Here is a 14762-nt window from a genome sequence, read left to right as displayed (position 1 = left end):
AGTAGGCCAAGAAAAGAATATGTTGATAAGATCATAAGTGAGAATACAAGTAAATAAAAGGAGACCATATAAGGAGCTACATGTAATTTTGATGCCTATTAATCAAATGGTTGAACAAAGGGAATAGGTATTCACTACACATCACTACAAATCAGTCTCCATACAGAGTGAAGAGTATACGATGAGCTATGGAACATAGTCCAAATTATTGTGTCATAATCATTTATTGCAATATATGAACAAGCGGGCAGGGCAAAACCAAAATGACTGCGTGAATTAGACTTGAGTTATCTCTGAATAAAGGTTAGCTGTGTGTATATTTTGGAAACAGAAAATACTTTGGTTGCACTGGAGCTAGCAAGCCTCTTTGGGGGGGGGGGGGGGGAAACCCCAAGAATAAATCGATAGTTCCTTTGTAGTAGATTATAAAAAATAAAGATAGCAAAATCCCAGCACCTAACTAGTATTTTTTCACTGCATTGCCACCTGTTGCCACAAATGCTGCTGCTCAAATGCAAATGCAATGCCGTAAACCATGCTTCCTAGACCACTGTAATAACTTATTTACAAAAGCAAGTCTTGTAAAATTTGTGTAGGAAATTACATTTTACTGAAGTTCCTAGTTTCCATGTCCCCAGTGTCTACATATTCCACCTTAAGAACAATACTTTGCCTTCAAGAATCATCAAAAGTAGCTCCTTTTGGCATTTTCCATTGGCAATAATTTTGCACTTTTTAGGTCTTCTAGAAAATGCAACAAGGAAATATGATGGAAAAAATACTGGTTTGCTTAGCCAAGCACAAAATGTAAAAGACATAATGAAAGTCAATCTACTGAAACAACCAAAATAAGTGATATATAGAAACTAATAAGCACACCAGAAGTCTTAGTAAATTCCATATTTAAAAAATTATAGGAGGCACCCAAGAAATAAACACTATAAAAAGAGGCAAATCTGTTGTTCATTGGCTCTGGTATCCTTACTCTTCTTTATCAATTCTTATCATCCAATGGAAAAAGAACATTGATGCCACTCATAACATTGATATGTACAGGCACACAAGTTAAATTTTTAAGACTAAGAATGAACTTTGTAGGAGAGAACTTTTCACTTATCTTAGATCAGAAATTTTCTCAAGCAAATCTAAGAGAATCTCTGCGACAACAATGTCAATGGATATGAATTCCAAACAATACAGCGAAGAACTTCACATGGAGCACTCATTTGCACTAAAATACGGCAGAGGAAAAATCCAAAGTATATCACCGATACAAACTAATTGTCACATTTCTCACATACACATGTGGATACTTATAATTGTAGCATGAAATAAATCAGGGAAAAATTAAGAATATGCACTGTCATATATTAAAAAAAGACTTCAATAAGAATGCTGAGCATTTGGTTGGTGTATGTATGAGAGCAGGCTCTAACAATACATTATCTTACAATTCAAATGTATCTCCAGTCCTCCAAGCACTTTCACAGCTCTCATTTTGGTTACAATAATGCACAGTGGTAAAAAATATTGTGCAAAAAGCAACTGAAAATCCATATTCAATCCCAGGAATCATTTTCATCGAATGCCTTAAGTTTTGCCCTCTTGGCTCGAACACAGTCGGGAGTTGAAGAATCAGAATGGGACACAATCCACTGACCCTTTTTGTCCTTTTTTTCTGGTAGACTACCCGCCGCCAAATTTCCTTCAGGTTCTGCAACAGCTAAAAATGAAAGTGAAAGCACTCAAAAAAGCTGAATGCAGAATGTTATCGTGAGGGTATATCGTAATGCTATCGTAATAACATATGCATGCTAAATTTTCATGAATAAGGATTGAAAAGACACATGATTGAACGGCTGGACTTCAATGATGTGTCTTTTCATTACATGAGCCATCAGTGATTAGCCATAATAAGGTCATAAAATATCATAGTATTTGCAATTAAAAAAAATCCCAGACGTTATCTCTTCAAATGAAGCACCATGGATTACGACCAAATGATGACTTAATAAGACAGGAACTTACATGGTTTGTCAATTTCATCTTCCCGTTCTTCTGGGATTGGCTCAATATTCCTCTTGGAAAAGCTGGATCTGAAGGAAAAAATAAACATATGTGTGAGTCACTATATATATCATTCATAGAACTCCTATTCATCTAATGTCGTTACATAGTCCATTTAGAGCATTAATAGCTGAATACTCTTATAATCGACCACATTTCTTCATATGTGCTCTCTTGTGTCTTAGGAAAGAGGAAATTTTTCCAAGTCCACCACAGTTTTGAACGATTGACAACAAAAAAATTACTGGCTCTTGAACAAATCAAACAAGTTGAATAACTTATTAATTGACATCCAATTCCACTTTCAAATTAAAGGAAAAAGGTGACTCTTACTCTCCAGAGCTGCGTCTCCTCTTCACTCCACTAGGAATGACAGCACTGGTTTCAGCATTACTGGAATTCCTACAAAGGTTCACTGCATGGTCCTCTTTCCTAAGGAGTGGCGATGAAAATTTCCCTTGGGCTGCAACTTTATTATTCTTTTGATTGACATATTCCAAAAAAGGTACAACAGTGCAAGGCTCAGAACCCACAATAGAACTCAGGGTTTTGCACACAAGGGAGGCTTTATCACGTTCTTCAAGGGCCACAAATGCCGAAGTATCATTTAACCATGAAACATATATAGATCCTATAAAAAGAAAAAAAATACTATAAAATAGTGAAGTAAATTGAACTTCATTTATGATACATAATAGAGCAAAAATATATCTTTTGATTGAAATACTGCTGATTCTAAATATGTAGATGGAATAAGAGTATGAAAAGAGTCACATAAATCCATCACTAAAAGAGGCATATGTATGTCAAAAAATGACCTTGTATATAATTATCCACAATTCCAGACTTAGAGGATATTGAAAAAAATGATTGCCACTATGTACTTTATTCCTATTTTTTAATACATGCTGATTTTTATTCAGTGCAGATGACCCCAATTCAAAATCGATGGCTGTTCAACCGTCAAAATTACCACATATGAATGGAAAACAATCTAATGCATTACTTGAGCAATGCTCACTCACCAAAAGACCCAAAGAGAGATCTCAAATTCAGCATATTCCATGTAGAAGGGAATGTAACATAGAAAACATGGTCCCGAGGAGGCAAAGCTAAAAATGAAACGGGTTATATAGTGCTTAAGATACAGAGGAGACATAAAAAAGACAGAATAAATAGCATTATTTCTATTATCTAAATAAAATATAAAAAAACAATAGTGTACTAAATCATAAAATGAACATCTAATTTAATACTACAACAAAATTATTCTAAATTTTAACATTAAGAGGGAGACTGTACGTGTATGTTTATTTCAGACTTCAATTGATTTCAACTGAATTAAGAATGCATATACAACTACACTTTAAATAACTTGACAACTAACCATCGGGTCCAACTAAATCAATGTAAGGAATATCTTGCACTTGCATCAGGTACAACCTAGAAAAATAAATGAAAATTTAATTAAAACTTACTTCAAGTACATGATAGAGATAAAAGCATTAGATTTAATTCACATGAATTTAATTTACCTTATCTTCAACTGTATATTAAGATAATACTGAAATGAATTAACTGAATAATAATACTGAAATGAAGTCCAGTAACTAAAAGACAATTAAATTTCAAATAAATAATTAGGACACTGAAGCTTAAAAAATACCAGAATTATGCCTGAAATCTTATATTATCTACCCCTTGATTTCCTGCACCAAAATCACATCTGCATTTCATATTTTTCTAGTCATCTTTAGCTCAACATGTAATATGTATGAACACATGAATAAATTCCTGTTTTATTCATCATCATCACAAAATGCTAATACATATTTATATTTATGGCAGAAAAATAAGGAATACAGAAGAACATACTATGTATGTAGAAGCCAATAAGTGATTCAATCAGCTTGTGTTGACAACCCATAAGTTTACAAATATAAAAGAGAAATTCAGCATATTGAAACAATATATATATCAAGGATGAAATTGCCACGAAAAAATATTTGGCTCAGCCAGGATTCGAACCCAAATCTCCTGATTGCCAGTCAGGTATGCTATCAGTTACACCACCAAGACATCTTCTTCTGCAGCAAATCTGAGGCAGAGTTTTACCAAACAAGGTGTTGACGTCTCAAGTCCACAATTTGGACTCGAGACATCAACTTGGACTCAACCGTGCGTCATTGTGGACTTGGTCGAGGCAAATTATGTCAAATTGCTATGGTAAAATTGGATATAAATGGAACAGTAGTATGAAAAAATACACGTATTTCACAAATGCACCAAGCATTTATCGTAAAACTTAGTTCTTTGTAGAAATCAACGACATATACCCATTTTATTTCCTGTACATTCTTTGTGTAGTTTTATAGTCATTTACCATGGATATTGATAACATCAACTCCACAGCCCACTTTCTGTATCACTCTACTGTTTTTTTTTTTGCAGTGAAAAATAAGATTTCACCTGATCAGTAGCAGATGCAGAAACAACTCAAGGGGTGGACGCAAAAGACATCTTGAGCTACCTTTACTTTTGTAGTAATGATAAATATCCAAGTCACATAATTTTTATAAAGTTTAATTTAAATTGTTAATACACATATACAATACAATGACATCTTATGATATTAACGAAGTTACAATTGTATAAGTATCTGCCACTACACCTGATCCGACTGGCCCACTCATGATTCAGCCTTGTAGTGGTCTTTTATTCTCAATTTAATTCCTAACCTATTCCGGTACATGATTAAGAGAGCAAATTCATTTTTGAATTAAGTGTCCCTCAACCGGTAGTCAATTATAAGTGGCATCTTTATTGAACCCATCTAAGCATTAACACTATCTAAATGCTTTATTTTTTACAAATTTGAGGGCTTCCTTTCATGTAGCCATGATGGTGCTTAGACATTTGGCTTCCGCAGTGCTTGTCATATTGCATGAAGGTCTGTTTCATCAGTGATCATGTTGAAAATGGCATTATCAACGATAGCCACATAAAAATCACCAGGCTTGCCCCCTGGATTAATTCGATATATCCACAATATTCCTCAAATTTTTGTTGCTGCCCACAGGGAATAGACCACACATCGCCACTAATTAAACATCATGCCCCTCACTAGAATAAACTACAAAGTTGTATCAAAACAGTTACTTGCAATTTGAAATGCCTGAGTAGCGACGTTTTCAAAGTGAGAGACTATATAATGCATGGCAGCTAACTCTTCCATGCATGAAATCCACCTGATTCAGCCTTTTGGTTTCTCAAGCCAGCCTCCACAGTATTATATTTTATATTACAACACCAGAGCATGACGACCTAAAAAAAAGACTGATATGGCATGGAATGATCAAAGCTGCTGAAAGCAGCCATTCCACGCTGCATTGGTTGTTATGACCAAAAGTCATTAACTAATAATTTTTAGGTAAACAGCCTTCTCTAAATACATTCAAATGAAAAGGATCCAAATATTGAGGTGAAAGGAAAAATAAAAACACTTTGGCACTGTGGGTGAATTCAACCAGTGGCATAGCCAGGGGGGAGTCCAGACTTCCACACCCCACCATCCCCTCCCCCGAAAAATACAAACATGATTATGTACTTTGTTTCAGAAATTAAACAAAATAATGAAAACTCATGGATTTACAAAAGATTTCTTAGATAAATGAAGTTTTTTCGATAGTGAAAAGTGCTAATAATAGTTTACATCCCTCTAATTAGTAAGTATCCTGTTTTTCAAAAATTTTCCCCCATGGTTTTGGACCCCCCCAAACAAAACTCCAGGCTACCCCACTGAATTCAACTAAAAATCTGTTGCAAGTAACGTGCTACCTGCCATGAGAAATGCAATGCCTTATACCCTTGTTTAGTGAACTAAATTCTGATGGCAAAAATTGAACTAACAGAACCCTCATAGGAGAAAAAGTGTGAATAATTACCAAGAAAGCCAAAGACTGTGGTTTCATTTCTATTTCTAGATAATTTTATTCTAAGGAAACTTCATACTTATTAAGCACTGACCATAGAACTACACTGGCCTTTCACATCGGGACTTGTGGCAAGCTAGCAAAAAACACTCATTAATAATAAGCTTTCATTCTCTGGATATTTACGATTTACCCCCGCAGGACTTAAACCCCAGACCTTTGGTTTGGCACAGGAGAACTTCATCCTACCACCACCAAAGCCAACAAAATTATGCATGTAATGCAAATCCAGAGAGTGGAGGAATTACAAGAATTATAATAAAGCCGCAGTAGCTGCACTTTTCCATGAGCTGCAGCTCAGCATTCAGCAGAAGTGGGCCAAGATGAATATCATTTATGTAAAACACAGAGGAAAGAGGAAGGCTTAAGGACCCTAAATGCAACAGATTGCTGATGCTTTTTGATCGAAGTTTGCTAATAACCATTAGTTAGTATTTAGTTCACTACATCGTTCTAACAAAAACTAGAAAAACTTAATTTTACTTAAGAATTTGGTTTCCATGACTGCTATGAACAATATTTTAAAATTATACTCACTTGTTTTCAAAGGGTTTCAATAATGGTGGGTCCGTTGCTGCACCATTTTTAGTTCCATGAGCCAAAGACCCTACAAAAATGTATGACATAATAAAAACTAAAAACTTATTCACATTTTCATTGAAATGTATGCATAGACAACAAATAAAATTCTCAGCAGTTATATGGTGAAAATTATTTAAAATTAGAGATGGGTAGGTTCTGGTACCCAGTTCTCGACCGGTGGAACCCGTATCAAGAACTGATCGCATTAAGTCAGTACCTACTTTGGAACCGGCTCGGAACAGTCGCAAAGATTTTAATTTGGCGACCAAAGCCGAAATGGTCTGCAGCATATTCAAGGCCAAAAAGTAAAAAAAAGAATTTATAACTCATAATTTACTTATCAATTGCATGGCATTCACATTTTTTTCTTTTGATAGTTGCTGGCTAACACGTGCATTTAAGGGTTCGTCAGTTTGTCGCTCTCGCCAACAATGTGACATTTCCATAGCCATGGCTGCTTTCAAACGAGCTCACTTTTTGCCGGCCGCTGTCCACGGCACAGTGCTGTTCTTTCATCTTACCATTGGTCACTATGAATGTCTTCAAACGAGTCGAATCCAGCCCAGCAATGGGCCATCTACGGCGTGACATACATTCAATGCTACATTGAGACCACTTTCCAACAACAATGCCTTTTCGCCGGCTGCCATTCACGTGAAATTCAGGTGGCTTTCAGGTGGGACAACTCTCTACAACACCATGTGCCGTGCCGTGAACTGCCTGAATTGTTGCGTGTGAAAGTGGTCTTACGATTGAATCATGTACATATACACTAATTCTTTGACATACAAGCAAGATACGTTCCGAGAACTTGTTCCTAAATAGATACATAAAACTAAAAAAGTGTTGTTATCCTGCCTAATTCAACACTGCATTACAATTTTGCGTTAGCTCACAGCCACTCAGTTTATCCATGTTGTCGCTGTACCGGGATGTTTAGCAGTTATTTGTTGAGGTTATAAGAACTATGACAGTGAAGCATGCAAATAAGTTGTCAATTAAAGTAACAATTCAAGCTACATCGCAGAATACAATATATTTTGAACCGACTCAGAAGTTACAACAAATTAACAGATGATGTTGTCTGATGTTGGGGGAGTTTCATTATTGATCCTGATGGTATGCAGTACATGTAAACTGTGCTCCAAGAATATTTCGTGTGGCCCTTCAAAATCAACATAGACCACTACTGTTTTCAGAGGACGCCTTTTCAGTACTACAAGCAATATTTCTGCCAAAAAAATAGATTAGACCCAGATAGGGTAAAAATGTTAATTTTTAAACTCAAAACCCGGAGAAAAGAACCAGTGCCTGACTGATGTAATGCGACATATTGGTCGATCTTTTTGGTCGATTGGGCATTCTTTAACAAGGTATTATTTTAACTTTTTTGCTTGGCAAATAAAATTATGAAGACCATCTTAAGTTTTTTTTACAGAGATGTCTCACTAATTTATATCTTTAGTGAAATTATTTTCTTTCATTTCCTGTGGTTGCTCATTTAAATTTGCCAATAATTTATATAATATGAGGTCATCCTTGGAACTGAGTACCAAGAACCGATGGGGGAGAACCAGTACCAAGAGCTGAAAAATTTAAGAACTGACTCATCCTTATTTAAAACACTTATTAGTATCAAGTAATATAAGTACTATCATATTTAAGATAAGATCAACAACTAACACCAAAATAAATGTGAGTTGACACTGAATTCTTAACTTACCAAGGTAATTAGACAGACCAATGAAACATACTCCTGTTACAAAGGCATCAAAACCTGCCTCATGAGCCTTGTTATCTTTACATGAATATCCCGGATAACCCTCAGCTGGCTCTGAAATATTACAAAATTATTGATTTAAGAATGCAGAAAAATCAATGTCTCAAATTTCATAGTCAATATCATTAAAGTTAAGGTATCCTTTCATTCAAATATTACCAACTTCTGGAAGTTTAAATGGCTCTTCTGATAACCGCTCCATTAGTTGTAGCAGAGTGGTGTTCATGAATTTGTCTTTAAATGGATACATGTTTGTCATTAGCTTGGTATCCACCAACCTAAAAAAATTAACATACATAGAAGTCATTTTGTTGAGGCAATAATAATTATAATATATATATAACTTTGTACGGATACATGTGGCTAAAAATGAAGCCTCAAAAGTGGTAATTTTTTTAAAAGGGTATTTTATGTGTGGCCACAACTATGAATTAATGAGATTAGCAAATTCCACGTTGAAATGACTCATTCACAATAGCATAGCTAGACATCACCACACCGTAAACAACTACATATTTTGAATATCTTTAATTATTTACACATTGTGAAAGATTTTCACAGTTTATTCTGCACTAATTATTTCAGAGCTGATTCTTTTAGGTTAAGGGTCTACTTTCTACCCTCAAGCACTGGTGAAACAGAGAACTGAAAAACCAAATTGATCTATTCATAAATATAATTATGCACTATGCCTCGTATTCATGGACACGGTTTCCAAGTGAGAGAAGCTTATGAATAATTTAAAAAAATTCACTTCAGTATCATGACTGTTGACTCAGATAAGGACGACAGTACACTCATGAAAATTAATGTCCCCTTTATTTTCGCTGTGGGCAAAATAAACTGCTAGATGGCAGCATCGACACTCGCTTATTGTCAATACTCAACTGATCATGGCAATGCAACAAAAAATGTCTTATTTTATAAAGCAAGCATGAAATTTGATAATGTTGTTCCTTGGATAAACCAATGTGATTTTGCCCAAAGCAACCTGATCCATTGGAGGGTAGATACGGGAAAGGGGAAAAGGCTGAGGTGATAACACTAAAAAATAATTTTTTAATCAAATTTTCATGGTGTCATTTTCATGTAAACTAAAATAGGTGGTGATAGAGGTGAGGTTAAAATTTTACTATGAGCAGCAAAAGTTGCAAAGAGGCATCATCTTTGTCAGCAGTTTTGGCAAGCGCCTGGTTTGCCATGTATAATCGCATGTCAGGTGTCATGTAATTTTATTTGGGTCACTTCAAGCATTCATTTAGCAGAAAATGCAATATAGGTAACATAGAAATTAATGTATTCAAAATTTGACAATACAAGACCATTTTATCTCATTTAACTGTGAAATTGGATTATATGTATTCCTTGACCAAAACTAGTAATTTTGATCATGTATTTGTAAATCTAAGTAAACAATATATTTCCAGTAGGTAAATTACATATTCCTACTCATCAAGCCAGAACCTCGTAAATAAAAATAAAAAGTTCTTCACAGTTGCTTCTCCCTCAAAAAGAGGAATACATAATGCAAATTATTTCCACCTTACATTCAGGTGGCTTGCATAGTCTCACAAATAATAAATTTTTCCAGAAGAGTTAACATGTCTTCTAGATTTTGATACATGTTAATCAGCGTTTCAATAGTTGAGCTGTGCATTCAATTACTTAATGAACATAATGCAGTAAAATTCAGCATGTTCTTCAATCACATGATTGTTGATCAAACAAATATAGTAATATCAAGGAATTATAATAATTCGGTCATAATTTTTTCCACAGTGTACAAGCTTTGAAAAATTCATTGAGGTGTAAATATCCATCAAGGTAATGGAAAGTGTAAAATTACTTGGGCATGGAAGTCATAATAAAATTACTAAAATACCAAGGCAAAGTATTAAGAAGCATGAGGTATCTGATTAACTTGTAAAAAATATAAGAAACTGGAAAAATATGCATTCAACGATGAAGTCAGTATGCATGCAATGCTTTCCAGGGGCAACTGCCTGTCCAGCCATCTGACAGATGATTGGTTGCATAGGTGACAATAATGCAGACAAATTTTAATACAGCAGGTACAAGAAGGTCCCTACGAGTAGTCATGACTAAACCAAATCACCATATTATTTAATCAAGCAAGATAGGCAAGATTAAGTTACCTTGGAAAAGCACAATGAGCCAATTCTTTGAATTCTGCGTAATCTTCAGGAAGAATTGCACAAAACTGGTGAAGGCAATGACATACATCCAATAGCATGTTATGTCCAACAACTAACTTATTCTGAAAAGCATAAAATATTTTCCACATTATTAAACTGGAAACATTACAGAAAAAAACAGCAAAACATACACATTCACCTTATCTGGTAATGATAATTTATTAAAATCAATTAAGCACTTATATCTCGAAATATTATAAATATGTAGCAGGCGTCGGGGTTGTCTGCTAGCAATGAGAAGTCAATGTAGTAGTTTGGGGCGATATTTAATGATCCGTTCCGAATACAAGACTGACTTGCCGGCCGAAAGGCCACAGTATTTATTCTGTTGGATCACTTCCAGAATATTCCATGTTACCGTTCTCGAACATGAAAGAAAATTCTAGAAAGCAAGAAAAATCAATAAATAATTTTGCTCTCCGGCACGGGGAATTGAACCCGGGCCGCCCGCTTGGGAGGCGACCGTGCTACCGCTGGGCTAGACGGCATTTGAGGGGAAGCGATGAGAGAGCGCGGTTTATGTTGCCTCCGGGCAAGCGGTGTGGCGGCGAGGCAGGAGGTGCGGCCGCCACAAATACATTTTGATTCAAATGTTGATAAATTTACAACCTGGGTATTTCTCCTTATGGCAGTGTGGCATGGATATAGACAGCAGCAGAAAAGTCAAAGCATTCTAATGTGGAGCCACAGAAAAATGATGAAAATGAAATGCATAAAGCAATGGAAGAATCGGAAGTCCCAAGAACTGGGAGAAAAGAGGTCCATTGAAAACCATAAGAAGAATATGAGTCACAAGGCACACAGTTACAGCTCATTCACTTCAACAAAAATCATTCCCATCACTACATAAGGATTTTACTTTCATTTACCAATATAAAGGAGAAAAAATAACATGGCCAAAGTCAGCTACACAGACAGCATGACAATTTACAATTATTATTCACACGATTTCACTTTTAACAAATATTCATATAAATATTAATGTTAAAAAATGTCACAAAAATGAGAGATCTTTTGAGTGCCTTATTGTTTTGACCTAAGGTAGGGGAAGGAAGTAATTTGGCATGGGAGTATTTGGAATTTAACCCAGGGATGCAAATATTGGACTACACTGAATTTGTAATATTCAAAATTATTCTTGACAAGGGGTGAGTTTAGTGTTTTTTATTGCTTCACTAAGAGAGCATTTCTTAACAATACTACTTCAACCAGAAAGCTATCTGAAAGTGGACAGGATAATTCATAGATCATGTAGTTTGATTCATGGGTCAAGAAGGAATGACATGAATTGTTTTTCAACTTAAATAAATCAACTCTGAATTATTCCATGTCATCAAGTTAAAATAATGAATATGTTGTTAAGAACCACAAAGAACTTCTCCAGCAATGGCATCTAGCTGCAAGAAGAGGAATATTTTTCAAGTCGCAATGTAAGCATAAAGCTAACTGAGACTAGATAATAAGAGAAATAAACAGGCCTCACCGACTCAGTTATTGCACGTATTACAGTTGAGAATCCAACAGCCATATCTAATTCTTCCATCATTGCCTTGCGCCACTCTTCTTCCCGTCGCTCTAAAATCTCCTCCCGGCTTCCTTCTTCTTTAGTCAAAATAACAACACGATCCATACGCCCCCCTCCTTCCTTGATACCACTCTCAACAAACAGACCTTCTTGATTGAAGTTCTTTTGAAGGGTTTCAAATATCAGCTTTCTTACAAAACCATTTGTTTTATCTCCTAATTCCAACCTTTTTTCTGGTCCCTTTATAAATTCATGAACTTTATCACTGAAACAGAAATTAAAATAGTAGATTAATGACCATTATTAATCATCAATCAATAATTTGTTAGCAAATTTAAAAAATTAGATATTTTATGAATTCACAAAATAAACTTTGACTCGTCACTTCCCACTTAATTACATGAAAATGGTAAAAACATTTCTTCTGGCATTGTCAAAAATAGCCAAGTGAGTATTGTCTATCTCAATACAATACAGCTCCATTGTCAGCAAATTTACATTGGTAATAAGTATAACAAGTATGTCCATAAAGGTTAATGACCTTTTTGTTTAATTAATAAAACTTGAATAGTCAAAAGTTGGACAAACACACATATACATGCCCAGAGATAAGCAGCATTGGAAATAAATACAATAGAAATGCATAATTTCAATATTTTGATTCTCATGTTATATCGAAAACACATTTACTGAGGGCCCAGTGACATAATTATATTACACAAACCTTTATGAGTTAAAGGAATGTGAAACCAAGACTTAACCACAGGCAGTTTTTGTGCATGACCTAGCAGCCTATCCCCCAAATAATCTTTCCTACACCTCTCATGACACAACTCAGACCGGCTCAACTGTATATATTGACTAGTTGTAACACTGAGACTTAAATGAGGTCTAGTCACTTAATATTTACCAAGCCTTCAAGAGGGCCACCTTTAGCTAGAAAAGAATTGTCACTGAGAAACATTGGAGTCCTTACTGCCAAATAAAATACTGTTTTCTTAGTGATTAGCAATTGCATGACTTTTTTTCCACATACCTTCACTAAATTAGCATGGGCCTTACTCTTAAGTGCACATGATGGCTTCCAAAGCGGACTTTTTCTTACCCTACTCAAATAGGTGGCTTGTATCTCACTCGAAGGCACATTCAATATTTCAATCATATTTCCCTCTCAAAATACAGTCGATTTCATATAAACTTGAATTTTTCATAACACTTACGTTCTGTGATGCAAGATGAGTTTCAGTATGGAATTTTGGTATTCTAATGAAATGAAATAGCCCCATACCTCATGCTTAAATTTACAATTATGTTGTACATTAGTTTGAACACAAAAGTGATATCGTCAAAAATAGAACTCTTGACTTCTACGGCTGACTTCAAGCTTTATATTACCACGATAGTAGGCTGTAGGCAGCGCTAATAACTTGGACACTGGAACGGAGGTAATATGGGGGGCAAGAAAATACATAGGAAAAAACTTAAGCCTCGAGGACCCATAGACAACAGCAAAATATGCCATTTTGGTGATCTGGCACTGGATACACTTGTAAAGTTTAACCTCTGACTAATCCGCAGTTGTTTCTCAAGACCTTTCTCCTCAATTTATTCAGGTTTAAGAGATGAGGAATGTCAAAAATTATACCGTCCGCAAGCAAACGAATCTCATTGTCAGTGCAACGGTATCCATCACTAGTATAAATGCCGGTTACTTACCAGATTTCCTTCAGGTACATCATATATTTTTCAGGAACTGTGATTCCTGCATCCGTACTGGAAGTACACTTCTCAGCTCGTCTAAGTTCACGTATTTTCTTTTGATTTTCAAAGTCTTCTTTCAGCTTTTGCTCGCCCAAAAAATTCACATAAGGAATGCCTGTCCAAGAGCAAAAATTGATCATTATTCTCTACCTAATATCATAATATAAACACTTTCCATATGAAGGAAAAATTTAGCTAACCTTCCTTGAACAATTTATTGAAGTCAAAGCCATTTTCTGCTAAAAATTCCATACACGAACTTTGACATAAAAAACTAGAATCTAGAGATCTCCGACCACTCGTGTACGGATACACATAAAAGTTGTATGCTCTGTGCGTATACCTATAAGGAAATAAAATCACTGGGTTCCACAAGAAATTTGCAAATTTGAAGAGATACAGCAGACAGCGGAGACGGCATGTAACTTAAATCCTTACCTCTCATTCACACTGTCGTACTCGAAGGCACAGAGGCCAAATTGGATTAGTAAAAAGCTCATCCCGCCTTTCCTGACTTTAGAATAATACTCCCAAGGGTAGTCAAACGCACTTATAACATTGTTATCCAGCAATCCGGTAAACTCTCCATCAATACTAATAAACGAAGATGCCCGTATCGCATCTTGGATTTCAGGCAGCAGTTGTCTAAAGTCTGTAAAGTAAATATTATTATCATTGTCATTTCGTATGCCATTAGATACATATTTCGCAGAAATATAGCAAATCTTTAACACTGACTTCTTCTTGTTACTTCCATGCCGGCCTTCTGACACAAGGACTGAAATGAACCGGGAACAACAAGGACTGGACCCACTGGACCACACTGGACCAACCGGACT

General features: G+C 35.4%; 1 protein-coding gene across 1 annotated transcript; it reads right to left on the bottom strand.

The window, feature by feature from the left end:
• Positions 1–941: 941 nt before the first annotated feature.
• LOC124170986 (poly(A)-specific ribonuclease PARN-like) lies at positions 942–14762 on the bottom strand. Its single transcript, XM_046550099.1, has 14 exons — positions 14662–14762; positions 14362–14575; positions 14124–14266; positions 13879–14038; positions 12121–12427; positions 10578–10699; positions 8581–8699; positions 8365–8475; positions 6597–6666; positions 3455–3510; positions 3093–3179; positions 2401–2698; positions 2029–2096; positions 942–1723 (listed from the first exon to the last, which is right to left on the bottom strand). The coding sequence occupies exons 1-14, from the start codon at positions 14678–14680 to the stop codon at positions 1560–1562; spliced, it is 1938 nt and encodes a 645-aa protein (XP_046406055.1). The 5' UTR covers positions 14681–14762; the 3' UTR covers positions 942–1559.

The sequence above is a fragment of the Ischnura elegans genome, chromosome 1 (genome assembly GCF_921293095.1).
Source record: "Ischnura elegans chromosome 1, ioIscEleg1.1, whole genome shotgun sequence".
Classification (NCBI taxonomy): Eukaryota; Metazoa; Arthropoda; class Insecta; order Odonata; family Coenagrionidae; genus Ischnura; species Ischnura elegans.
Note: the sequence above shows the minus strand (reverse complement) of the source record. Positions and strands in the feature narration are given on the sequence as shown.

Excerpts from the sequence above, each read along its gene's own strand:
- LOC124170986 (XM_046550099.1), bottom strand. Across the intron at positions 14,039-14,123 it reads CAATAAATTGTTCAAGGAAG|GCATTCCTTATGTGAATTTT; the intron begins GTTAGCTAAATT and ends GCTCTTGGACAG. Across the intron at positions 12,428-13,878 it reads ATGTACCTGAAGGAAATCTG|TGATAAAGTTCATGAATTTA; the intron begins GTAAGTAACCGG and ends TTTCTGTTTCAG.